Below are 26,373 nucleotides of genomic sequence, written 5' to 3'. Positions count from 1 at the left end.
TCTGACTTCGCTCCAAACTATCCACAACACCACCAACCTTCGTGTCATCAACAAACTTACTAACCCATCCCTCCACTTCCTCATCCAGGTCATTTATGAAAATTACAAACAGCAAGTTTCCCAAAACAGATCCCTGGGGCACTTCGCTGGTAACTAAACCTCCATGCAGAAAAAGACCCATCTACAACCACTCTGTGCCTTCTGCAGGCAAGCCAGTCCTGGATCCACAAGGCAACAGCCCCTTGGATCCCATGCCCTCTTACTTTCTCAAGAAGTCTTGCATGGGGGGCCTTATTGAACACCTTGCTGAAGTCCATATAAACCACATCTACTGCTCTTCCTTCGTCAATGTGTTGAGTCACATTTTCAAAGAACTCAACCAGGCTCGTAAGGCACGATCTGCCTTTGACAAAGCCATGCTGATTACTTTTGAGCATACTAAACTTCTCTAAATGTTCATAAATCCTGTCCCTCAGGATCTTCTCCATCAACTTACCAACCACTGAGGTTAGACTCACCTGTCGGTAATTTCCTGGGCTATCCCTTTTCCCTTTCTTGAATATAGGAACCACATCTGCAATCCTCCAGAACATCTCCCATTTCCATCGATGATGCAAAGATCATTGCCAGAGGCTCTGCAATCTCTTCCCTCACCTCCCACAGTAACCTGGAGTACATCCCATCCGGTCCTGGCGACTTATCTATCTTGATGCTATTCAAAAGTTCCAACACATCCTCTTAATGTTCACATACTCAATCTTTTCAGTCTGCCGCAAGTCTGCAGTACAAACACCCAGATCTTCTTCCACCGTGAATACCGAGGTAAAGTATTCATTCAGCACCTCTGCTATTTCTACCAGTTCTATACAAACTTTCCCACTTTCACATTTTATAGGTCCTATTCCTTCACATCTCATCCTTTTACTCTTCACATATTTGTAGAACGCCTTAGGGTTCTCCTTAATCTTACCTGCCAAGGCCTTCTCATGACCCCTTCTGGCTCTCCTAATTTCCTTCTTAAGTTCCTTCCTACAAGCTGTATACTCCTCTACATCACTAACATCGCCTAACTCTCTGAACCTATTGTACGCTTTTCTTTTCTTTTTGACTAGGTTCGTTACAACTTTCGTGCACCACGGTCCCCGTAACCTACCAAAACCTCCCAGTCTCATCGGATGTTTGTATTATATATTAAGGAATTGGGGGTGAACATGAGGGGCATGGTTGGAAAATTTACAGATGGCACAAAGATTGGTCAAGTAATGGATAGTGTAAAGGATAGCTATAATCTACAAAACAATATTAATGGGTTAATGGTGTGGATGGTAAAGTGGCAGATGGGTTTTAACATAGAGAAGTGTGAGGTCATGCATTTAGGGAGGTCAAACAGTTATAGGGAATACACAATAAATGGGACTATATTAAGGGTAGATGAAGTAAGAGATCTTGGCAAGTACAAATACACAGGTCCCTAAAGGGAGCAATTCAAGTAGAAAAGGTTGTACTGAAGACACATGGAATGCTCTCCTTAATTGGCAGAGGTGTAGAATATAAAAGTAAGGATATAATGTTGGAATTGTGTAAAACACTAGTGAGGCCACAACTGGAGTATTGTGTGGAGTTCTGATCACTGTTTTACAGGAAGGACATGATTGCTCTGAAGAGAGTACAAAGGAGGTTTACAAGAATATTGCCAGGGCTAGAAAAATGTAGCTATGAGGAGAGGTTGGATGGGTTGGGGTTATTTTCCTTGATAGATGTATACAAAATTATGAGGGAAAGATATAAAGTGGACAGGGCAAAATTATTTCCCTTGGTAGAGAATTCTAGAAACAGGGGTTACAGATTCAGGATAAGTGGCAGTAGTAAGGGATATGAGGAAAAGCTTCTGGAATTCGCTGCCTGAGTTGGTGGTGGAGGCAGAGCCCCACCTGTTTAAAAGGCAACAGAGCTATGGGCTGGTGCAGGAAGGTGGGATCAGGCACCTGGGTGCCTTCAGGCTGGCATGGACAAGATAGACTGAATGATTTGATTTATTATTGCCACATGTATTAGTATAGAGTGCAAAGTGTTGTTTCTTGTTGCCATACAGACAAATCATACCATACATAGGGAAGGAAAGGAGAGAGTGCAGAATGTAATGTTACTGTTATAGCTAGGGTGTTGAGAAAGATCAACTTAATATGAACTAGGTCCAATCAAAATTCTGATGGCAGCAAGGAAGAAGCTGTTCTTGAGTTGGTTGGTTTGTGACCTCAGACTTTTGTATCTTTTTCCACAGAAGAAGGTGGAAGAGAGAATGTCCAGGGCTCATGAGGTCCTTGATTATGCTGGCTGCTCTTCCAAGGCAGAGGGAAATATAGACAGTCAATGGATGGGAGACTGGTTTGCATTTTGGACTGGACTTCATTCACGACCCTTTGGCGTTTTTTGCAGTCTTGGACAGAGCAGGAGGCATACCAAACATGATGCAATCAGAAAGAATGCTTTCTATGGTACACCTGTAAACATTGGTGAGAGTTGTAGTGAACGTGCCAAATTTCCTTAGCCTTCTGAGAAAATAGAGGAATTGGTGGGCTTTCTTAACTATAGAGTTGGCGTGGAAGAACCAGGACAGGTCGTTGGTGATCTGGACAAACACCTAGAAACTTGAAGCTCTTGACCATTTCCACTTTATCCCCATTGATGTAGACAGGGGTATGTCCTCCGCTATACTTCCTGAAGTCGACGACTGTCTCCTTCATTTTACTGACATTGAGGAAGAGATTATTTTCGTCGCACCTGTACACCACATTGTCTGTCTCTTTCCTATACTCCATCTCGTCATTGTTTAAGATATTACCCACTATGATGGTGTCATCAGCAAATTTGAAAATCAAATTGGAGGGGAATTTGGTCACATAGTCGTAGGTGTATAAGGAGTAAAGTAGGGGGCTGAGAACACAGCCTTGTGGGGCACCGGTGTGGAGGATAATTGTGGAGGAGATGTTGTTGCATATCCTTATTTATTGGCTCTTTCTGTGCCATAATTTTCCTATGATTGGATGTACAGCAAATGGTATCATTCTAATACTGTGTGTGATGATTGGATGTACAGTAAATTACAATCTTACTCTGACCTATGTTTCTTTTCTCTCTTCTTCTTCCCTCAGGTCTACAGTTTGAGTTTATCAATCCTATCTTTGAGTTTTCAAAGGGTATGAATGATCTACACTTGGATGATGCAGAATACGCTCTACTAATTGCCATCAGTCTGTTCTCAGCTGGTATGGGAGTTTGTTTATTAGTCAATTAAAGAAACACTTCATATTGGCTTTCTGCTTTCTACACTGGATTTTAAGTATCACCACAATTTTGAAATGAGTTCATTTTTCCTGTTGAGTTCTCAGTGATGGGCCAATGCCAATTCTGCTGGACTAGAGGTTGACTAAAATAGATCTTTCTGTTACCATTTGGATCTTTAACCCATTATTTCCTCAGGTGTAGCACCCCATGTACTCTCAAGGCCTCTCACAATTCAAGAAATATTTGAATAATACCATTTGAGTGTGGTGTGAGCTAGACATGATGCAAAGTAATAGATCAAACCATGAGAAAATGCAGCTGATTATATTATTTTGACGAGTGTCATTCTAATACAAAATTGTACACAGCCCAGTCTTTCACTAATCCTTGAGAGAATACTGGCTCTGACTCAATATCTATAGCATCATTTATCCAATGAAATCAATGAAAATTAAATCTGGGTGATTTCTATGACAACAGACCAAGTTGTAACACAAACTTTACACTTGGGTATCAAGTTGACAATTCACCCTGTCATGTGTCTGCAAATCAGCATTCTTTGAGCGCTCTCAGTGGCTTCAGAAATAAAAACTAGAGCAAGGTTGACATACACTTTCCATCTTTGATATTCAAATGAGGAGGAAGAAAATCAAACATGTATCTCACACTTTCATCAGACTGTCAAATTTCAATAGATTGAAACGCAATGATATTTGCTAATCAGAGTAGTCTTCCTGTGCCCTTTGTGTTAAGATCCAAGGTATAGGAACCTAAACAACCTCTGTCAATCTCATTATGTGTCCAGCTAAAAGGAAATAGGTTTGAAAACCAACTCAGAACTCTCTCCAGAGATTTGGAAATGTGATCCAGGCTGATAGTTCAGTACAGTACAGAGGGAGGCTACATTCTCAGAGCTACCATCTTTAAGAAGTCAAACCAAATATCTGTCACTCTCAAGTGTTTGCAAAAGATCCCATGGCACTTTTGGAGAAAGAGCAGGAAGCACCCCTCAACCAAAATCACTCGAACAGATTCTGTGGTCAATCGCGCGTTGTCTATGGTAGCTTGCTATCCACAAATTGGCTGCTGTATTTCCTTCTTTCCAATAGAGACTATACTTCAAAAGGACATCATTTGTTGTAAAATGCTTTGAGATTTTCTGAGGTTGTAAAAGGCGCGAGAGAAATGTAAGTCTTTTTCTTTGCTGCCTTCAGGATGGGGTCGAGTGGGGAAGGGTTGGGGGGAGAGGGGGAGGAGAATGCCCAGGTAAAAGATAGCTGACTTATAGAGGAGGAACATTCATACCCACTGACAAAAATTTCACCCTTTAACCCCAAACATGGACTGCTCCCAGCAATGGCCTCTCGGTACAGTCATTAGACATGTGAGCGAGGAAGAGACAGAGTATTGGGCTAATTCTTATTCTTATGGATGAAATCGATGTGCACGGTCACGCAGTCACAATCATAAACTGGATCTACTTGACTATATTTACCAAAATTTGCTGGACTCTGGGGTGGTTCCCACTGATTGGAAAACAGCAAACATGACACCACTGTTTCAGAAAGGAGGTAGACAAAAGGCAGGTAACTATAGGCCGGTTAGCTTAACTTCTGTAGTAGGGAAAATGCTTGAATCCATCATCATGGAAGAAATAACGAGACATCTGGATATAAATTGTCCCCTTGGGAAGACGCAGTATGGGTTCGTGAAGGGAAGGTCATGTTTGACTAATTTGGTGGAACTCTTTGAGAACATTACGTGTGCAGTGGACAATGTGGAACCTGTGGGTGTGGTGTATCTGGACTTCCAGAAGGCATTTGACAAGCTGCCGCGCCAAAGACTGCTACATAAGATAAAGGTGCACGGTGTTACGGGTAATGTATTAGCATGGATAGAGGATTGGTTAGCTAACAGAAAGAAAAGAGTAGGGGTAAATGGATGTTATCCTGGTTGGCAATCAGTGACTAGTGGTGTGCCTCAGGGATCAGTGTTGGGACTGCAATTGTTTATGATTTACATAGATGATTTGTAGTGTGCTGTGTCAAAATCCACAGATACCACTAAGATGGGTGGAAGAGCAAAGTGTGCAGAGAACGCTGAAAGTCTGCAGAGGGATACAAATAGTCTAAGTGAGTGGGCAATGGTCTGGCAGATGGCATACAATGTTGGTAAATGCCAGGTCATCCACTTTGGTAGGAATAACAGCAAAATGGACTATTATTTAAATGGTAAAAAATTGCAGCGTGCTGCTGTGCAGAGGGACCTGGGTGTCCTTGTGCAGGAATCTCAAGGAGTTGGTTTGCAGGTGCAGCAGGTAATTAAGGCGGCAAATGGAATTTTGTTCTTTATTACTAGAGGAATGGAGTTTAAAAACAGTGAGATTATATTGCAGCTGTATAAGGTGCTGGTCTCCTTATTTGAGAAAGGATATACTGACACTGCAGGGGGTGCAGAGGAGATTCACTAGGTTGATTCAGGAGTTGAGAGGGTTGGTTTATGAAGAGAGACTGAGTAGACTGGGGCTGTACTCATTGGAGTTCAGAAGAATGAGGGGAGATCTTATAGAAACATATAAGATTATGAACGGACTAGATAAGCTAGAAGCAGGGAAGTTGTTTCCTCTGGCAGGTGAAACTAGAACTAGGGGGCATAGCCTCAAATAAGGGGAATCAGATTTAGGACTGAGTTGAGGAGGAACTTCTTCACCCAAAGGGTTGTGAATCTATGGAATTCCCTGCCCAGTGAAGCAGTTGCGGCTACCTCACTGAATGTTTTTCAGGCAAGGATAGACAAATTTTTGAACAGTAAAGGAATTAAGGGGTATGGTGAGCAGGCAGGTAAGTGAACTGAGTCCACAAAAAAGATCAGCCATGATCTTATTGAATGGTAGAGCAGACTCGAGGGGCCAGATGGCCTATTCTTGCTTCTAGTTCTAATGGTTTTATATCTTACCAGTCCCCAGTGTATCCCATCAGCCAATACAATTGTCAGTGGTATTGCTCTGAGGTAACCACATTGAAATGCATTGCTTCCTTCCACAGATCGCCCAAATGTTGAAGACCATGAATTGGTGGAAAGGCTGCAACAGCCTTATGTTGAAGCTCTCCATTCCTATACACAGAGAAAGAGACCAAACGTCAGTGATGGGTGTTGTATACAGACCATTGGATTCACCTCACATCTTTATTATTTCACACTCTTCACCTTTTATAAGAAATCAATTTGTTTCTAATAATTGCTCGGTGAAACCCTAACCCTACACATTTCACCTCAGGTCTGATGTGCTAAAGCACAAGTAAAGCAATCATTGACATTTCAATTTCTGTTGAAAGTGTCTGAAGAGAGAGTACCCAACCTGAGATGTCCCTATCCGCATTCCCAGTATTTATTTGAGTATATAAATCAATAAGTATGGCGATTTTACACTTGATAGACCATAATGTAACGTACTGTCTGCTAGTGACACCTCAGGGGGCAACATGATGGCACAATGGTTAACACTCTATCTTACAGCGCCGGAGATCTAGGTTCAATTCTGACCTTGCATGACTGTGTGGAGTTTGCATAGGTTTCCTCTGAGTGCTCTAGTTTCCTTCTGCAGTCCAAAACTGTGCAAGTTAGCTGGATTGGCCATACTAAGTGCGTGGGGTTATGGGAATAGGGTAGGGGGGTGGGTCTGGATAAGGTGCTGTTTTGGAGATTGATGCAGACATGATAGGCCAAGTGGCCTCCCTCTGCACTGTAGGGATTCTGGTTTTATGATTTTTCACTCGTTGTTCATCCATTTTGTCAAAATGTTAACTCGCCTATATATTGTTGATAACCTCATTCCTGTTTTTTATTTCTCCTTCCTTTCCACATCCCTATATCTGCAAAACAGATATACCATTTTAGATATTATTGAGGGGAATGACCTCTGAGCAGAAAGCAGCAGCAACCAAACTCATTGCACCACGGTTGGCTCTGCTGCAGAGGGGAGGGTAAAAAGTGTGCCAGTGCAATATTATAGGGGATTCAATTGTAAGGGGAATAGACAGGCATTTCTGTGGCCACAAGCAAGACTCCAGGGTGGTGTGGTGCCTCCCTGGTGCTAGGGTCAAGGATGTCTTGGAACAAGTACAGGACAGTCTGGAGGGGGAAGGCGAACAGCCAGTGCAAACAACATAAGTAAAAACAAGAGATGACGTTCCAGAAGCAGAATACAGGAAGCTAGGAAGGAAGTTAAGAAATCAGAACTCAAAGGTAGTGATGTCAGGGTTACTACTGGTGCCACGTTCTAGTCAGAGTAGAAATAACAGGATACATTGGGTGAATGTGTGGCTGAAGAGATGGTGTCGGGGAGGATTTCAGATTCCTAGGGCATTGGGACCAGTTCAGGGAGAGGTGGGACCTGTACAAATTGGATGGGTTACACCTGGGGAGGACTGGGACTGATGTCTGAGGGGGAGTTTTTGCTAGAGCAGTTGGGAAGTGTTTAAATTAAGAAGCCAGCGGGATGTGAACCTATGTAAGGAGCCAGAGAAGGAGGAAGCGAGGAGCGGCACATGGTTAGCACTGCTCCAGGGACCCAGGTTCGATTCCCAGCTTGGGTCACTGTCTCTGCGGAGTTTGCACATTTCCCCGTGTCTGTATGGGTTTCCTCCGGGTGCTCCTGTTTCCTCCCACAGTCCAAAGATGTGTGTGTTAGGTGCATTAGCCATGCTAAATTGCCCCTTAGTGTCCTGGGGTGTGTAGGTTAGAAGGATTAGCAGGGTAAATGTGTAGGACTATGGGGATAGGGCTTGGGTGGGATTGGTGTCAGTGCAGACTCTCTGGACCGAATGGCTTCTTTCTGCACAGTAGGATTTCTATGACTGTATGACAAAAACGAAAGGTAGAAAAGGGAAGAGGAAAAATCATAGGCAGAGAAACCACAGACAAAGTTCAAACAGCTGTAGAGAAAAATATTGGATCGAGACAAAAAATGTTAAAAAGATAAGCGTAAAGGCTCTGTGCCTTAATGCACAGAGCATCTGCAATAAAGTGGATGAACTAATCACACACAGAGGTAAATGAGTGCAATATAATTGGGATTACGGAGACATAGCTGTAGGGTGACCAGGGATGGGAATTGAATGTCCCAGGGTATTCAATATTTATGAAGGACAGGCATAAAGAAAAAGGTGGCGGAGTGGCACTGCTGGTTAAAGGGGAAATTAACTCAAGAGTGAGAAAGGATATTAGCTCTGACAACATGGAGTCTGTATGGGTAGAATTGAGAAATACCAAAGCGCAAAAAACATTAGTGGGTGTTATATATAGACTCCCAAACTGCAGTGGTGATGTTGGGAGTGGCATTAAACACAAAAGTAGAGATGCAAGTGATAAAGGAATATCGGTGATCATAGGTGAATTTAATCTGCACACAGGTTGGGCAAATCAAATTAGCCACAATGCTGTAAAGGAGGCATAAGAACATAAGAACTAGGAGCAGGAGTAGGCCATCTGGCCCCTCGAACCTCAGCTTCAGTTACCTGTCCGCTCACCATAACCCTTAATTCCTTTACTGTTCAAAAATTTATCTATTCTTGCCTTAAAAACATTCAATGAGATAGCCTTAACTGCTTCACTGGGCAAGGAATTCCACAGATTCACAACCCTTTGTGTGAAGAAGTTCCTCCTCAACCCAATCCTAAATCTGCCCCCTCTTATTTTGAGGCCATGCCCTCTAGTTTTAGTTTCTCCTGCCAGTGGAAACAACTTCCTTCCCTATTCCCTTCATAATCTAATATATTTCTATAAGATCTCCCGTCATTCTTCTGAATTCCAATGAGTATAGCCCCAGTCTACTCAGTCTCTCCTCATAAGCCATCCTTTCAACTCTGGAATCAACTAAGTGAATCTCCTCTGTACCACCTCCAGTGCCAGTATATCCTTTCTCAAGAAAGGAGACCAAAACTGTGCTCAGTATTCTAGGTGTGGCCTCATCAGCACCTTATATAGTTGCAACATAACCTCGCTGTTTTCAAACTCCATCCCTCTAGCAATAAAGGACAAAATTCCATTTGCCTTCATAATTACCTGTTGCATAAGGCTATAAGACATTGGAGCAGAATTAGGCCGCTCGGCCCATCGAGTCTGCTCAGCCACTCAATCATGGCTGATATTTTTCTCATCCCCATTCTCCTGCCTTTTCCCCATAATTATGATCCCCTTATTAATCTACTTGATCCCTTTACTCATCAAGAACCTATCTATCTTGTCTTAAAACATTCAATGACCTGGTCTCCACATCCTTCTGTTGCAAAGAGTTCCACAGATTCACACTCTCTGGCTGAAGAAATTCCTCCTTATCTCTGTTTTAAAGGATTGTCCCTTTAGCCTAAGGTTGTGCCCTCTGTTTCTAGATTTTCCTCTTCAAGAAACATCCTCTTCATGTCCACTCTATCCAGGCCTCGCAGTATCCTGTGAGTTTCAAAAAGATCCCCCCACCCATCCTTCTGAACTCCAATGAGTACAGACTCAGAGCCCTCAACCGTTCCTCATATGACAAGCTATTCATTCCAGGGATCACTCCGCTGGACCCTTTGCAAAGCCAGCTCATCCTTCCTTAGATATTGGGCCCAAAACTGCTCACAATACTCCAAATGGGGTCTGACCAGAGCCATATACAGCCACAGAAGTACATCCCTGCTCTTGTATTCTAGTAAAAAGTCTGACAACACCAGGTTTTAGTCCAACCGATTTATTTGATAGTAAACGCACAAGCTTTTGGGGTTAGTCCCTTCGTCAGGTGAATGGAGAGTTCTGGCCTCAGACAGAGCATATAAAGCACAGACTGTTTAGAGATTACTGATTAGAATGCGAATCCTTACACCTAACCTGCTGTTCAAGACCTGAAGTGGCTGACAATGTGAGTGGAAGGAGCACTGATCACAGGTTACAGAGATGTGTATTGTCTCCAGACAGTACAGTAAGTGAGGTTTTGCAAACCCAGGCAAGTCACGGGGGTTACAGATAGTGCGACATGAACCCAAGATCCCTGTTGAGACCGTCCTCATGTGTGCGGAACTTGGCTATCAGTCTCTGTTCAGCGACTCTGCGCTGTCGTGTGTCGTGAAGGCCGCCTTGGAGAATGCTTACCCGAAGGTCAGAGGCTGAATGCCCGTGACCACTGAAGTGTTCGCCAACAGGAAGGGGACAGTCTTGCCTGGTGATTGTCGAGCGATGTTCATTCGTCCGTTGTCGTAGCGTCTGCATGGTCTCCCCAATGTACCATGCTTCGGGACATCCTTTCTTGCAACGTATCAGGTAGACAATGTTGGCCGAGTTGCAAGAGTATTTACCATGTACCTGGTGGATGGAATTCTCACGTGTGATGATGGTATCCATGTCGATGATCTGGCATGTCTTGCAGAGGTTGCTGTGGCAGGGTTGTGTGGTATTGTGGTCACTGTTCTCCTGAAGGCTGGGTAGTTTGCTGCGAACAATGGTCTGTTTGAGGTTGTGTGGTTGTCTGAAGGCAAGAAGTGGGGGTGTGGGGATAGCCCTGGCGAGATGTTCGTCTTCATCAATGATATGTTGAAGACTCCGGAGAAGATGTCGTAGCTTCTCCGCTCCGGGGAAGTACTGGACGACGAAGGGTACTCTGTCCACTGTGTCCCGTGTTTGCCTTCTGAGGAGATCGGTGCGGTTTTTCGCTGTGGCGCATCGGAACTGCCGATCTATGAGTCGAGCACCATATCCTGTTCACCTCCAGACCCTGAAAGATGCCCTCATAAGAACAGGATATGGTGCTCGACTCATAGATCGGCAGTTCCGATGCGCCACAGCGAAAAACCGCACCGATCTCCTCAGAAGGCAAACACGGGACACAGTGGACAGAGTACCCTTCGTCGTCCAGTACTTCCCTGGAGCGGAGAAGCTACGACATCTTCTCCGGAGTCTTCAACATATCATTGATGAAGACGAACATCTCGCCAGGGCTATCCCCACACCCCCACTTCTTGCCTTCAGACAACCACACAACCTCAAACAGACCATTGTTCGCAGCAAACTACCCAGCCTTCAGGAGAACAGTGACCACAATACCACACAACCCTGCCACAGCAACCTCTGCAAGACATGCCAGATCATCGACATGGATACCATCATCACACGTGAGAATTCCATCCACCAGGTACATGGTAAATACTCTTGCAACTCGGCCAACATTGTCTACCTGATACGTTGCAAGAAAGGATGTCCCGAAGCATGGTACATTGGGGAGACCATGCAGACGCTACGACAACGGATGAATGAACATCGCTCGACAATCACCAGGCAAGACTGTCCCCTTCCTGTTGGCGAACACTTCAGTGGTCACGGGCATTCAGCCTCTGACCTTCGGGTAAGCATTCTCCAAGGCGGCCTTCACGACACACGACAGCGCAGAGTCGCTGAACAGAGACTGATAGCCAAGTTCCGCACACATGAGGACGGTCTCAACAGGGATCTTGGGTTCATGTCGCACTATCTGTAACCCCCGTGACTTGCCTGGGTTTGCAAAACCTCACTTACTGTACTGTCTGGAGACAATACACATCTCTGTAACCTGCGATCAGTGCTCCTTCCACTCACATTGTCAGCCACTTCAGGTCTTGAACAGCAGGTTAGGTGTAAGGATTCGCATTCTAATCAGTAATCTCTAAACAGTCTGTGCTTTATATGCTCTGTCTGAGGCCAGAACTCTCCATTCACCTGACGAAGGGACTAACCCCGAAAGCTTGTGCGTTTACTATCAAATAAATTGGTTGGACTAAAACCTGGTGTTGTCAGACTTTTTACTGTGTTTACGCCAGTCCAACGCCGGCATACCCACATCATGACTTGTATTCTAGCCCTCTCGATACGAATGTTAACATTGCATTTTGGCCTTGGAGGGAGTGCAGAGGAGGTTCACTAGGCTGATACTGGAGTTGAGGGGGTTGAGCTATGAGGAGAGGCTGAATAGACTGGGCTTGTACTCGTTAGAGTTTTGAAGGATGAGGGGGGATCTCATTGAGACGTATAGGATGATGAAAGGGATGGATAGGGTAGAGGTGGAGAGGTTCTTCCCGCTCAGAAAGGACAGCAGGACTCAAGATAAGGGGGGGCAGTTTGGAACAGAGTTGAGGAGGAACTTCTTCACTCAAAGGGTGGTGAATCTCTGGAATTCTCTGCCCGTTGAAGTGGTGGAGGCTGCCTTGCTAAATATATTTAAGATACGGGTAGATAGGTTTTTGGTTGGCAAGGGGATTAAGGGTTATGGGGAGAAAGCGGGAAAGTGGAACTGAGCCACTTCAGATCAGCCATGATCTTATTGAATGGCAGGGCAGGCTCGAAGGGCTAGATGGCCTACTCCTGCTCCTATTTCTTATGTTCTTGTGTCCTTATGTTTGCCTTCCTAATGGCTGACTGAACTTGCACGCTAACCTTAAGTGAAACTTGAACCTGCAAACAACTTTTTGAGATTCATACACAGGGACATCCAGGTCCCTCTGCACAGCAGCATGCTGCAATTTTTTATCATTTAAATAATAGTCCATTTTGCTGTTATTCCTACCAAAGTGGCTGATCTCACATTTACCAACATTGTACTTCATCTGCCAGACCCTTGCCCGCTCACTTAGACTACTTGTATCCCTTTGCAGACTTTCAGCGTCCTCTGCACACTTTGCTGTACCACTCATCTTAGTGCCATCTGTGAATTTTGATACATTACACTTGGTCCCCAACTCCAAATCATCTATGTAAATCATAAACAATTGCAGTCCCAACACTAATCCCTGAGGCACACCACTAGTCACTGGTCGCCAACCAGAAAAACACCCATTTACCCCCACTCTTTGTTTGCTGTTAGTTAACCAATCCTCTATCCGTGCTAATATATTGCCCATAACACCGTGAACTTTTATCTTATGCAGCAACCTTTGGTGCGGCAGCTTGTCAAATGCCTTCTAAAAATCCAGATGCCCCACATCCACAGGTTCCTTATTGTCCAGTGCACACACAATGTTTTCAAAGAATTCCACCAAATTGGTCAAACATGACCTGCCCTTCATGAACCCATGCTGCGACTTCCCAATGGGACAATTTATATCCAGATGTCTCGCTATTTAGAACATAGAACATAGAAAAACTACAGCACAAACAGGACCTTCAGCCCACAAGTTGCACCGATCATATTTCTACCTACTAGGCTTACCTATAGCCCCCAATCCTATTAAGTCCCATGTACTCATCCAGAAGTCGCTTCAAAGACCTTATCGAATTTGCCTCCACCACCACCGATGGCAGCCGATTCCACGCACCGACCACTCTCTGTGTGAAAAACTTACCCCTGATATCTCCTCTGTACCTACTCCCAGCACCCTAAACCTGTGTCCTCTTGTGGCAGCCAGTTCAGCCCTGGCAAAAAGCCCCTGAGAATCCACCCGATCAATACCTCTCAACATCTTATACACCTCTATCAGGTCACCTCTCATCCTTCGTCTCTCCAAGGAGAAAAGACCGCGCTCTCTCAACCTATCCTCATAAGGCATGCCACCCAATCCAGGTAACATCCTTGTAAATCTCCTGTGCACCCTTTCAATGGCTTCCACATCCTTCCTGTAATGAGGCGACCTGAACTGAACACAGTACTCCAAATGGGGACTGACCAGGGTCTTATACAGCTGCAGCATTATTTTCCGACTCCTAAACTCAATTTCTTGATTGATGAAGGCCAGTACACCATATGCTTTCTTAACCATGTCCTCAACTGCGAAGCCGATTTGAGAGTCCTATGAACCCGGACCCCAAGATCCTTCTGATCTTCCACACTGCTAAGAGTCTTACCCTTGATACTATACTCCTTCATCCCATTTGACCTGCCAAAATGGACCACTGCACATTTATCCGGGTTGAAGTCCATCTGCCACTTCTCCGCCCAGTCTTGCATCCTATCAATGTCATGCTGCAACTTCTGACATCCCTCCAAACTATCCACACCACCAACCTTTGTGTCATCGGCAAACTTACCAACCCATCCTTCCACTTCCTCATCCAGGTGATTTATAAAAATCACAAAGAGTAAGGGTCCCAGAACAGATCCCTGGGGTACTGCACTGGTGACCGACCTCCATGCAGAAAAAGACCCATCTACGACCACTCTCTGCCTTCTGTGGGCAAGCCAGTTCTGGATCCACAGAGCAACGTCCCCTTGGATCCCATGCCCCCTCAATTTCTCAATAAGTCTTGCATGGGGGGCCTTATCGAACGCCTTGCTGAAGTCCATATCAACCACATCTACCACTCTTCCTTCATCAATGTGTTTAGTCACATTTTTAAAAAACTCAACTCGGCTCGTAAGGCACCATCTGCCTTTGACAAAGCCATACTAACTACTTTTGATCATATTACACTTCTCTAAATGTTCATAAATCCTGTCCCTCAGGATCTTTTCCATCAATTTACCAACTACTGAGGTTAGACTCACCGGTCGATAATTTCCTGGGCTATCCCTATTCCCTTTCTTGAAAATAGGAACCACATCCGCAATCCTCTGGAACCTCTCCCGTCTCCATCGATGATGCAAAAATCATAGCCAGAGGCTCTGCAATCTCTTCCCTCACCTCCCACAGTAACCTGGAGTACATCCCATCCGGTCCTGGTGACTTATCTATCTTGATGCTATTCAAAAGCTCCAACACATCCTCTTAATGTTCACATACTCAAGCTTTTCAGTCTGCCGCAAGCCTGCACTACAACCACCAAGATCCTTTTCCACCGTGAATACCGAAGTAAAGTATTCATTGAGCTCCTCTGCTATTTCTACCGGTTCTGTACAAAGTTTCCCACCATCACATTTTATAGGTCCTATTCCTTCACATCTCATCCTTTTACCCTTCACACATTTGTAGACTGCCTTTTCCTAAGGAGGGTTTTCCTTAATCTTATCTGCCAAGGCCTTCTCATGAACCCTTCTGGCTCTCCTAATTTCCTTAAGTTCCTTCCTACAAGCCGTATACTCCTCTAGATCCCTAACATTACCTAGCTCCCTGAACCTTTTGTGCACTTTTCTTTTCTTTTTGACTAAATTCGTTACAACTTTCGTGCACCATGGTTCCTGTAACCTACCAAAATTTCCCTGTCTCACCAGAATATTATCATGCAGAACTCCAGACAAACATTCCTTGAAAATCTGCCCTCTTACTTCGGTACATTTCCCTGAGAATACCTCCTTCCAATATACGCCTCTAATTTCCTGCCTGATGGCTTCATATTTCCCCTTACTCCAGATAAACACTTTCCTAGCTTGTCTGATTCTCTCTCTCTCCAATGCTAGTGTAAAGGAGATGGAGTTATGATCACTATCCCCAAAATGCCCTCCCACTGAGAGATCTGACACCTGTCCAGGTTTATTACTCAATACCAGATTGAGTAGAAACAAAAAAAACAACAAAAGAAACAACAAAGAATGACTAAGGAAGTGATAAAGTAAGGAAAGATAGTATGAAGCTAAACTAGCTCTAAATATAAAAAATGATAGTAAAAGTTTTTACAAGTATATAAAGAAGAGGAGTCTGGCTAGAGTGAATGTTGGACCCTTGGAGGATGAGAGGGGGGATTTAATGGTGGGTAACGAGGAAATGGCTGAGACTTTAAATAAGTTTTTTGTGTCGGTCTTCATGGAGGAGGACACAAATAGCTTACTGAATATTAAAGATAGAGGGTTGGTAGGAGATGAGGTCCTTAATACAGTCACTGTTACTAGAGAGGTAGTGCTTGGTAGACTAACAGGACTGAAGGTAGACAAGTCCCTGGGACCGGATGGAATGCATCCCAGGGTTCTGAAAGAAATGGCAGGAGTAATAGCAGATGCGTTAGTAATTATTTATCAAAATTCACTGGACTCTGGAGAAGTGCCGGAGGATTGGAAAACAACTAATGTTATGCTGCTGTTTAAAAAAAGTAGCAGACTAAAGGCAGGGAATTATAGGCCCGTTAGCTTAATGCCTGTAGTTGGAAGAATGCTTGAATCCGTCATCAAAGAAGAAATAGCGAGGCACCTAGAAAAGAAGTTTGATGAAGCAGACGTGGCACAGATTCGTGGGGGGGAAGTCGTGTTTAATAAATTTATTGGATTTCTATGAAGATGTGACTAGTGCGGTAGACAGAGGGGAACCGGTGGATGTGGTGTTTTTAGATTTCCAGCAGGCGTTCGATAAGGTGCCTCACAAAAGGTTGCTGCAGAATGTTAGGGTGCACGGAGTTGGGGGTAAAGTGTTAGCGTGGATAGAGGATTCGTTGTCTAATAGGAAGCAGAGAGTTGGAATCAATGGGTGCTTTTCTGGTTGGCAGTTGGTGACTAGTGGAGTGCCGCAGGGATCGGTGCTGGGGCCTCAACTGTTTACCATTTACATAGACGATCTGGAGGAGGGGGCTGAGTATAGGGTAACAAAATTTGCTGATGACACGAAGATGAGTGAGAAAGCAAATTGCGTGGAGGGCACGGAAAGTCTGCAGAGAGATCTGGGTAGGCTGAGCGAGTGGGTGAGGACCTGGCAGATGGAGTATAACGTTAGCAAATGTGAGGTTATCCACTTTGGTAGAAATAATAGTAGGAGGGATTATTATTTAAAAGGCGAAAAGTTGCAGCATGCTACTGTGCGGAGGGACCTGGGGGTCCTTGTGCACGAATTACAAAAACCCAGTCTGCAGGTGCAGCAGGTGATCAAGAAGGTGAATGGAATGTTGGCCTTTATAGCGAGGGGGATAGAATATAAAAGCAGGGAGGTCTTGCTGTAACTGTACAGGGCACTGGTGAGGCTGCAACTGGAGTACTGTGTGCTGTTTTGGTCCCCTTATTTGCGAAAGGATATATTGGCCTTGGAGGGAGTGCAGAGAAGGTTCACCAGGCTGATACCAGAGATGAGGGGGTTAGCTTATGAGGAGAGATTGAATAGACTGGGCCTGTACTCGTTAGAGTTTAGAAGGCTGAGGGGGGGGATCTTATAGGGATGTATAAGATAATGAAGGGGATGGATAGGGTAGAGGTAGAGGAATTCTTTCCGCTTAGAAGGGAAAACAGAACTAGAGGGCACAGCCTCAAAATAAGGCAGGGTGCAGTTTAGAATGGAGTTGAGGAGGAACTTCTTCACTCAAAGGGTGATGAATGTCTGGAATTCCCTGCCCGTTGAATATATTTAAGTCATGGGTAGATAGATTGCTGATAGACAAGGGAATTAAGGGTTATGGGGCGAAAGCTGGAAAGTGGAACTGATACACTTCATATCAGCCATCATCTTATTGAATGGCAGAGTAGGCTCGAAGGGATAGATGGCCTACTCCTGCTCCTATTTCTTATGTTCTTATGAGTACAGCCTATCCTCTTGTAGGCTTAAACACATACTGTGTCAGGAAACCCTCCTGAACACACCTAACAAACTCCTCCCCATCTAAACCTCTTACCCTAGGGAGATTCCAATCGATATTTGGGAAATTAAAGTCTCCCATCATGACAACTCTGTTATTATTACATTTCTCCAGGATCTGTTTCCCTATCCACTCCTCAACATCCCTGCTACTATTGGGTGGCCTATAGAAAACACCCAGTAAAGTTATTGACCCCTTCCTGTTCCAAACTTCCACCCTCAGAGACTCCGTAGACAATCCCTCCACGACGTCCACCTTCTCTACAGCCATGACGCTATCCCTGATCAACAGTGCCACTCCCCCACCTCTTTTGCCTCCCTCCCTGTTCCTCCTGAAACATCTGAAACCTGGCATTTGAAGTATCCAGTCCTGTCCCTGAGTCATCCAAGTCTCTGTAATGGCTACCACATCACATTTCCAAGCAGCGATCCACGCTCTAAGCTCATCCACTTTGTTCACAATACTCCTAGCATTAAAATAGACACATCTCAAACCTTCGGTCTGAGCACTCTCCTTCTCCATCACCTGTCTATCCTCCCTCTTACACTATCGACAATCCCTCTGTATTTGTGAGTTAACCTCCTTGCTCCCAGTCACTTCATTTCGATTCCCTCCCTTTTTCTTCTTTGATAATAGATTCAAACATTTTCCCTAATGCAGAAGTTAAGCTAACTGGCCTATCGTTGCCTTTTATCTACCTCCTCTTTGAAACAGTGGTGTCATATTTGCTGTTTTCCAATCTGTGGGAACCACCACAGAGTCCAGCGAATTTTGGTAAATTACCACTAGTGCATTTGCTATTTCCCCTGCCATCTCTTTTAGTACCCTGGGATGCATTCCATCAGGGCCAGGAAATTGTCTACCTTTAGCCCCATTAGCTTGTCCAACACTCCCTCTTTTGTGATGATAGTTTCTAGGTCCTCACCTGTCATAGCCTTCCTGTTGTCAACTTTTGGCATGTTATTTGTGTCTTCCACTGTGAAGACCAACACAAAATACCTGTTCAATGCCTCAGCCATTTCCTCATTTCCAGTTTTTACATTCCCCTTCTCATCCTATAAAGGACCAATGTTTACTTTAGCCACTCTTGTATTTTACATATTTGTAGAAAGAACGAAGAAAATTGCAGCACAGGAACAGTCCCTTGGCCCCCAGCACTGATCACGCTGCCCTTTTGCTACCTATTTTTATATTCTGAGCTAGTTTACTCTCGTAATTCATCTTACTTTTCTTTAAAGGATTGTTGTGGCTTTCTATTGACCTTTAAAGGTTTCCCAATCCTCTAGTTTCCCACTAATCTTTGCCATTTTGTATGCATTTTCTTTCAATTTGATACCCTCATTTATTTCCTTAGATATCCATGGCTGATTACCTCATTTTCTACAGTCCTTCCTTATCATTGGACTGTATATGGGATGGTTTTCTCGACCAATATGCGAACCAACAGGAGAGTAGGCCATCTTGGACTGGGTACTGTGTAACGAGAAGGGAATCATTGCCAATTCAGCTGTACGAGACCCCTTGGGGTTTAGCAACCATAACATGATAGAATTTTTTTTATCAAGGTGGAGAATGAAGTAGTTGATTCAGAGACTAGGATGCTGAATCCTAATAAAGGAAACTATGAGGATTTGAGGTGCAAGTTGGCCTTGATAGATCGGGGAGAGTTACTTAAAGAGATGACAATGGATAGGCAATGGCAAACATTCAAGGAATGCAGGGGGGAACTGCAGCAACTGTTTATTCTTGTCTGGCACAAAAGCAAAATGGGCAAGAGGGCCAATCCATGGCTCACAAAGGAAATTAGAGAGAGTATCTGATCCAAGGAAGAAGCACACAGATTGGCCAAGAAAAGTAATAGATCTGAGAACTGGGAGCAATTTAGAATTCAGCAAAGAAGGACCAAGGGATTAATTAAGAAGGGGAAAACATAGTCCAGAAGTAAGCTTGCAGAGAACATAAAGACTATCACTAAGAGTTTCTGTAGATACGTGAAGAGAGAAAGGTTGGTGAAGACAAATGTAGATCCCCTACTGACAGAAATGGAGGAATGTGTAATAGGGGACAAAGAATTGGCTGAGCAACTGAATACATACTTTGGCTCCGTCTTCACAAAGAAGACACAAATCAGATACAGAAATGTTGGACAATGCAAGATTTAGTGGGAGGGAAGAATTGAGGGAAATCACTATTAGCAGAGAAATGGTGCTGGGAAAATTGGTGGGATTGAAGGCGGCTAAATCCCCTGGCCCTATAATCTACATCCTAGAATACTTAAGGAAGTGTCTCTAGAAATAGTGGATCCATTGGTGGTCATTTTCCAGGATTCTATAGACTCTGGAATAGTCCCTGCAGATTGGAGGGTAGCTAACGTCATTCCAATATTCAAAAAGGGAGGTAGAGAGAAAACAGGAACTTATAGACCAGTAAGCTTAATATCAGTAGCGAGGAAAATTCTCAAACCCATTATCAAGGACTTTATAGCAGAGCATTTAGAAAGCAATGACAGCATCAGACAAAATCAGCATGGATTTATGAAGGGGAAATCATGCTCGACAAATCTGAAGATGTAACTAGTAGAGTTGACAAGGGTGAGCCAGTCGATGTGGTACATTTGGATTTTCAGAAAGCGTTTGATAAAGTCCCACATAAGAAATTATTGTGCAAGATTAAAGCACGTGGGATTGGAAGAAGTGTATTGAGATGGATAGAAAGCTGGTTAGCAGAGAGGAAACAAAGAGTAGGAACTAATGAGTGCTTTTCAGATTGACAGGCAGTAACTCGTGGGATGCCACAGGGATTGGTGCTGGGACCCCAGCTATTCACAATATATATTAATGATTTGAATGAAGGAACAAAATGTAACACCTCAAAGTTTGCAGATGATACCAAGTTGGGTGGGAGGATGAACTGTGACGAGATGCAGAGATCCTTCAGAGTGATCTGGACAGGTTGGGTGAGAGGGCAAATCAATGAGAGATGCAGTATAATTTGGATAAATATCAGGTTATTCACTTTGGAAGCAAAAACAAGAAGGCAGATTATTACCTGAATGGCTGTAAATTTGGAGAGGGGAGTGTGTAGCAGGACCTAGGTGTCCTTGTGCACCAATCGCAAGGTAAGCATGCAGGTACAACAAGCGGTAAAGAAGGCAAATGGTATGTTGACCTTCATTGTGAGAGGTTTCAAGTACAGGAGTAGGGATGTGTTGTTGTAATTATATAGGGCCTTGGTGAGGCCACACCTAGAGTATTGTGTGCAGTTTTGGTCTCCTTTTCTGAGGATGATGTTCTTGCTCTCGAGGGAATGCAGCGAAGGTTTACCAGGCTGATTCCAGGGATGGTGAGGTTGATGTATGAGGAGAGATGGACAAGGTAAGGATTGTTTTCGCTGGAGTTCAGACAAATGAGGGAGGATTTAATAGAGACTTATAAAATTCTAACAGGTCTAGACAGGGTGGATGCAGGGAGAACATTCCCGATAATGGGAGAAGTCCAAAACCAAGAGTCACAGTCTGAGAATTCAGGGTAGACCATTTAGGATGGAGATGAAGACACAAAGAATGGTGAGCCTGTGGAATTCATTACCGCAGGAAGTAATTGATAGTAAAACATTGAATGTATTTAAGAGGTGGTTGAATATAGCACTTTGGGTGAATGGGATCAAAGGTTATGGGGAAAAAGCAGGATTAGGCTATTGAGTTGGATGATCTTTATAGGACCCTTTATGCAACTTTATAAGACCCTTGTCAGACCCCACTTGGAGTACTGTGCGCAGTTCTGGTCGCCTCACTATAGGATGTGGAAGCTATTGAGAGGGTGCAGAGGAGATTTACAAGGATGTTGCCTGGATTGTGTGGCATGCCTTATGAAGAAAGGTTGAGGGAGCTAGGCCTCTTCTCCCTGGAGAGACCTGATAGAGGTTTATAAAATGTTGAGAGGAATAGATAGGGTGGATTCTCGGAGGCTATTTCCCAGGGCTGAAATGGTCGCTACAAGAGGACACAGATTTAAGGTGCTGGGGAGCAAGTACAGAGGAGATGTTAGGGGTAAGTTTTTCACTCAGAGGGTGGTGAGTGAGTGGAATCGGCTGCCGTCGGTGGTGGTAGAGGCGAACTGGCTGGGGTCTTTTAAAAGACTTCTGGATGAGTACATGGGATCTAATGGCATTGGAAGTTACAGATAGTTCTATGGCTTGATAGGTATAGATGTGATCGGCGCAACTTGTGGGCCGGAGGGCCTGTTTGTGCTGTAGTGTTCTATGTTCTATATCAGCCATGATCGTAGTGAATGGTGGAGCAGGCTCAAAGAGCCAGTTGGCCTCCTGCTCTTACCTTCTACGTTTCTATGTTTCTACAATACTTCTACTGCTTCACCAGGTTTGATTTTCTAGTTCCATGACTGACTGAATCCTCTTACTTTCTTGTCAGTGGCAAAGATCACCTCGATTATGGTCTCATTGCCTTTAGCGTATCAGGCAGATCTAATCACTGCTGCTTAAGACACATTGTAAAATTCAGCCAAATATGTGCACACTTACAGAAAAATAAAATACTGCAGATGCTGGAAATCTGAAATAAAACAGAAAATTCTGGAAAGAACTCAGCAGTTGTGACAGCATCTATGGAGAGGGCAACAGAGCAAATGTTTCAAGTTCAATATGACTCTTCTTCACATATTGGATTCAAAACGTTAACTCTATTTTCACAGATGCTGCCAGTCCTGCTGGGCTTTTCTAGCATTTTCTGTTTTTGGTACATGCACTTACCTTAACCACAAGCAGAGGCTAGCCAAGTCCTTCCTGATTTGCTTCCGGGTTTCATGCATAGATAAAATGCCAGCAGCTTTTATCCAAAATGTTCTGCTACTCTGCCTTCAAGGAATGGCTTTAATTCGAAAGGAGACTAACCACCTTTCTGTGTAAAGTGGCCCCCTAGTCCAAATCTCCCCTGCATGTACATAGAACATAGAACATTACAGCGCAGAACAGGCCCTTCGGCCCACGATGTTGCGCCGACCAGTTAAAAAACAATGACCCTCTAACCTAAACCAATCCCTTTTCATCCATAAACCTATCCACGGATCTCTTAAACGCCCCCAAACTAGGCGCATTTACAACTGCAGCAGGCAGGGCATTCCAACCCCTCACCACCCTCTGGGTAAAGAACCTACCCCTGACATCCGTCCTATAACTACCACCCCTTAATTTAAAGCTATGCCCCCTCGTGCTAGCTTTCTCCATCCGAGGAAAAAGGCTATCACTGTCCACCCTATCTAAACCTCTAATCATCTTATATGTTTCAATAAGGTCCCCTCTTAGCCGCCTTCTTTCCAGCGAAAACAACCTCAAATCCCTCAGTCTCTCCTCATAGGACCTCCCCTCCATACCAGGCAACATCCTGGTAAACCTCCTCTGCACCCTCTCCAAAGCCTCCACATCCTTCCTATAATGTGGGGACCAGAACTGCACACAATACTCCAAGTGCGGCCGCACCAGAGTTTTGTACAGTTGTAACATGACGCTGCGGCTCCTAAATTCAATCCCCCTACCAATAAACGCCAAGACACCGTATGCCTTCCTAACAACCCTATCTACTTGATTCCCAACTTTCAGGGATCTATGTACACATACACCTAGATCCCTCTGTTCATCCACACTATTCAGAGTCCTACCTAGTCCCTGGTTAGTCCTCCTAGTTAGTCCCTGGTTACCATTTCTATCTAACATGAGCACATCAGTGTCAAGGCCCTTTTGACAAACACTGCATGAGGATGATTTGCCCTTTGAACATGGTGTACTCCCAGCCTATTAGGCATCAGTGAATCATCAATAATACAAAAGCAAAACACTGCAATAGTGAAAATCTCAAATCAGAAAGTGCTGGAAATACTCTGCAGGTTAGGAAGTACCTATACAGAGAGGTACAGAGTTAATGTTACACTTCAGTAATTTGTTAGAACTGTTATGAGAATCTGAATCTTCAGCTCTGTTTCTCGCTCCACAGATACTGCCTGATCTGCTGAGTATTTTTAGCGTTTTTAATCTGACTTCACTAATCTTATAGAGACACATAAGATAATGAAGGGGCTAGACAGGGTAGAAGCAGAGAGATTATTTCCACTTAGAAAGGAAACAAGAACCAGAGGGCACAACCTCAAAATAAGGTGGAGTCAATTTAGAACAGAGTTGAGGAGGAACTTCTTCTCTCAGAGGGTAGTGAATCTTTGGAATTCTCTGCCCATTGAAGCAGTGGAGGCTACCTCATTAAATGTGTTTAAGTCACAGATAGATAGATTTTTAACCAATAATGGAATTAAGGGTTATGGGGAGCAGGTGGGTAAGTGGAACTGAACCACTTTCAGATCAGCCATGATCTTATTGAATGGCAGGGCAAGCTTGAGGGGCTAGATGACCTGCTCCTATTACAATGATACCCATATAATTTGAGTGGGCCTTGCCCAGACAAGCTGTATTCTCCTTCAGTGAGTTGACAGTTGATTGACAGATTTACCGTCTATCTGTTACAGGATCATTTGATGTTTCCTCGGATGCTGATGAAACTGGTTTGTCTGCGGACTCTGAGCAGCGTCCATTCGGAGCAAGTCTTTGCACTTCGACTTCAGGATAGAAAATTGCCACCCCTTCTCTCGGAAATATGGGACATGCATGAATGATTCTGGAGTTCCCTGTGAGAAATTCCAGCTTACAGAATCAGACACAACATCAAATGTGGGAAGCTTCACTCAGTGGAAATGAGAACAGCCATGAAAGAGCCAGCTCACAGAGACACCTACATAGACCACCAACTGCAATTATCAATGCAACACTCTAATTGTGTTAAGAGATGTTTTTAGGAGATTTTCTAGATTGAACCTGGAAAAATTCCATTTTAAAGCTACATGTTAGCTGTATGGACTGACTGTCCCTGTTTATCTTCATTTTGTGAATCTTAAAGCTGCAGTCGTTAGTTTCATTTCACAAACGTGCTTTCTGATGAACTGGCTGGGTGCAGATTGGAGTCTAGCTGGGATCAGTATGACAGGAGGAATAAAATCAGCAGTCCCTGCTCCAGTCACAGAGCCACCATTTCAAGCTCAGTGGCTGCTTCAGAGAAACCACTTTGTTCATGAGTGAAGGACAGTGAAGTATCAGGAGGACTGGAGAGTGGGAATATGTTACACAGGCACATACCATCAACTAACCAAAATCAGCATGTACCTCGACGCAGCTTTATACGGAGCCATTGTACTAAAATCAAAATGAAATCTTACTTAGATTGGTAACTAGTGACGGTGTGTGTCAGTCTAGGCTGGTATCTACTGACGGTGTGTGTCAGTCTAGGCTGGTATCTAGTGACGGTGTGTGTCAGTCTCAGACTGGTATCTGTTGACGGTGTGTGTCAGTCTCAGACTGGTATCTGTTGATGGTGTGTGTCAGTCTCAGACTGGTATCTGTTGACGGTGTGTGTCAGTCTCAGACTGGTATCTGTTGATGGTGTGTGTCAGTCTCAGACTGGTATCTGTTGATGGTGTGTGTCAGTCTCAGACTGGTATCTGTTGACGGTGTGTGTCAGTCTCAGACTGGTATCTGTTGACGGTGTGTGTCAGTCTCAGACTGGTATCTGTTGACGGTGTGTGTCAGTCTCAGACTGGTATCTGTTGACGGTGTGTGTCAGTCTCAGACTGGTATCTGTTGACGGTGTGTGTCAATCTGATAGATTACATCCGGTCTGTGAGTCACTCATGGGCTTCCTCTTTAGCATTTAAATAATCAGAACTCTTACTAGATTTCTGCCTAGAACACACTCCTGGTCAAAGGATTTACTGTACTATTTATAAACCTTTTGGGTGACTCAGTTATGTCCTGGCCTATTATTCACGCCCAGCGTGCTCTTTTTGACATACAAACCACCACAAATTACATTCTGATATGCCATCTGCATACCACAGGGATCTGTGTTGAGCTCCCTGTTATTTGTCATTTATATAAATCATGTAGATGACCATATGGGGGGATAGGATTAGTAAGTTTGCTGATGACACCAAGAATGGCCAGAGTGTCTTGTACAATAAGAAGCTACAGACGGAATGGTTAAATGAGCAGATAAGTGACAGATAGAATTTAACCTGAAAAGTGTGAGGTGATACATTTTAGAAGGAGGATGTAGACGCGGGTTGCTTCACATCGTTTAAAATGTACCTGGATGAGCACTCGGCACATCATAAAATTCAGCGCTATGGGCCAAGTGCTGGTAAGTGGGAGTTCAGGTGTTTCTCATACGTTGGTGCAGACTTGATGGGCTGAAGGGCCTCTTCTGAATGTATGATTCTAACTACTCCCAACCCAATTCTCTTCAATGCGCTTCCAAACTGTAACTCACTCCCTGTTATTTCTTATTCGTTATACAAACCATCGATGCACCTCAGTTGGATTGCAGCGTTTAACACTCAAGGTGTAATAGACAGAATTTAACACATCACAGCTGCAAAGAAGGTGAATGGGGACACTTGATTGAATGGAATCTGTGTCAAATTGTCACTGGCAGGAAAGCATTTGTGATTGAGTCAGTGGCAGATCTTATCAATGTGGTAAACTTGTTCATTTGTAGGAGCTTTTCAGAGACCAGAGGCTTTCATGTGAGAGATTTCTCTTTATTAATTACAGCTCAGC

The 26,373-nt window shown here is 44.1% G+C and overlaps 1 protein-coding gene across 7 annotated transcripts in view; it reads left to right on the top strand.

The window, feature by feature from the left end:
• The window catches only part of nr1h3 (nuclear receptor subfamily 1, group H, member 3), a 179,743-nt gene extending 154,183 nt beyond the window's left edge, over positions 1-25,560 (top strand). For 5 of the 7 annotated variants that reach the window (XM_080190556.1, XM_080190560.1, XM_080190555.1 and 2 more), the window contains 3 exons: positions 3,153-3,266; positions 6,330-6,424; positions 24,231-25,560. In XM_080190556.1, the coding sequence (XP_080046682.1) occupies positions 3,153-3,266; positions 6,330-6,424; positions 24,231-24,377 (356 nt within the window). In that variant the 3' untranslated portion in view covers positions 24,378-25,560. The remainder of the gene's footprint in view (positions 1-3,152; positions 3,267-6,329; positions 6,425-24,230) is intronic. The other 2 variants (XR_013886824.1, XM_080190559.1) reach the window with 2 other exon arrangements.
• The last annotated feature ends 813 nt before the right edge of the window (positions 25,561-26,373 follow it).

Source organism: Carcharhinus amblyrhynchos, chromosome 6 (genome assembly GCF_965287045.1).
Source record: "Carcharhinus amblyrhynchos chromosome 6, sCarAmb.v2.hapA, whole genome shotgun sequence".
NCBI lineage: Eukaryota > Metazoa > Chordata > Chondrichthyes > Carcharhiniformes > Carcharhinidae > Carcharhinus > Carcharhinus amblyrhynchos.
The sequence above is the reverse complement of the archived record's forward strand: the minus strand, read 5'-3'. Positions and strand labels throughout refer to the sequence as shown.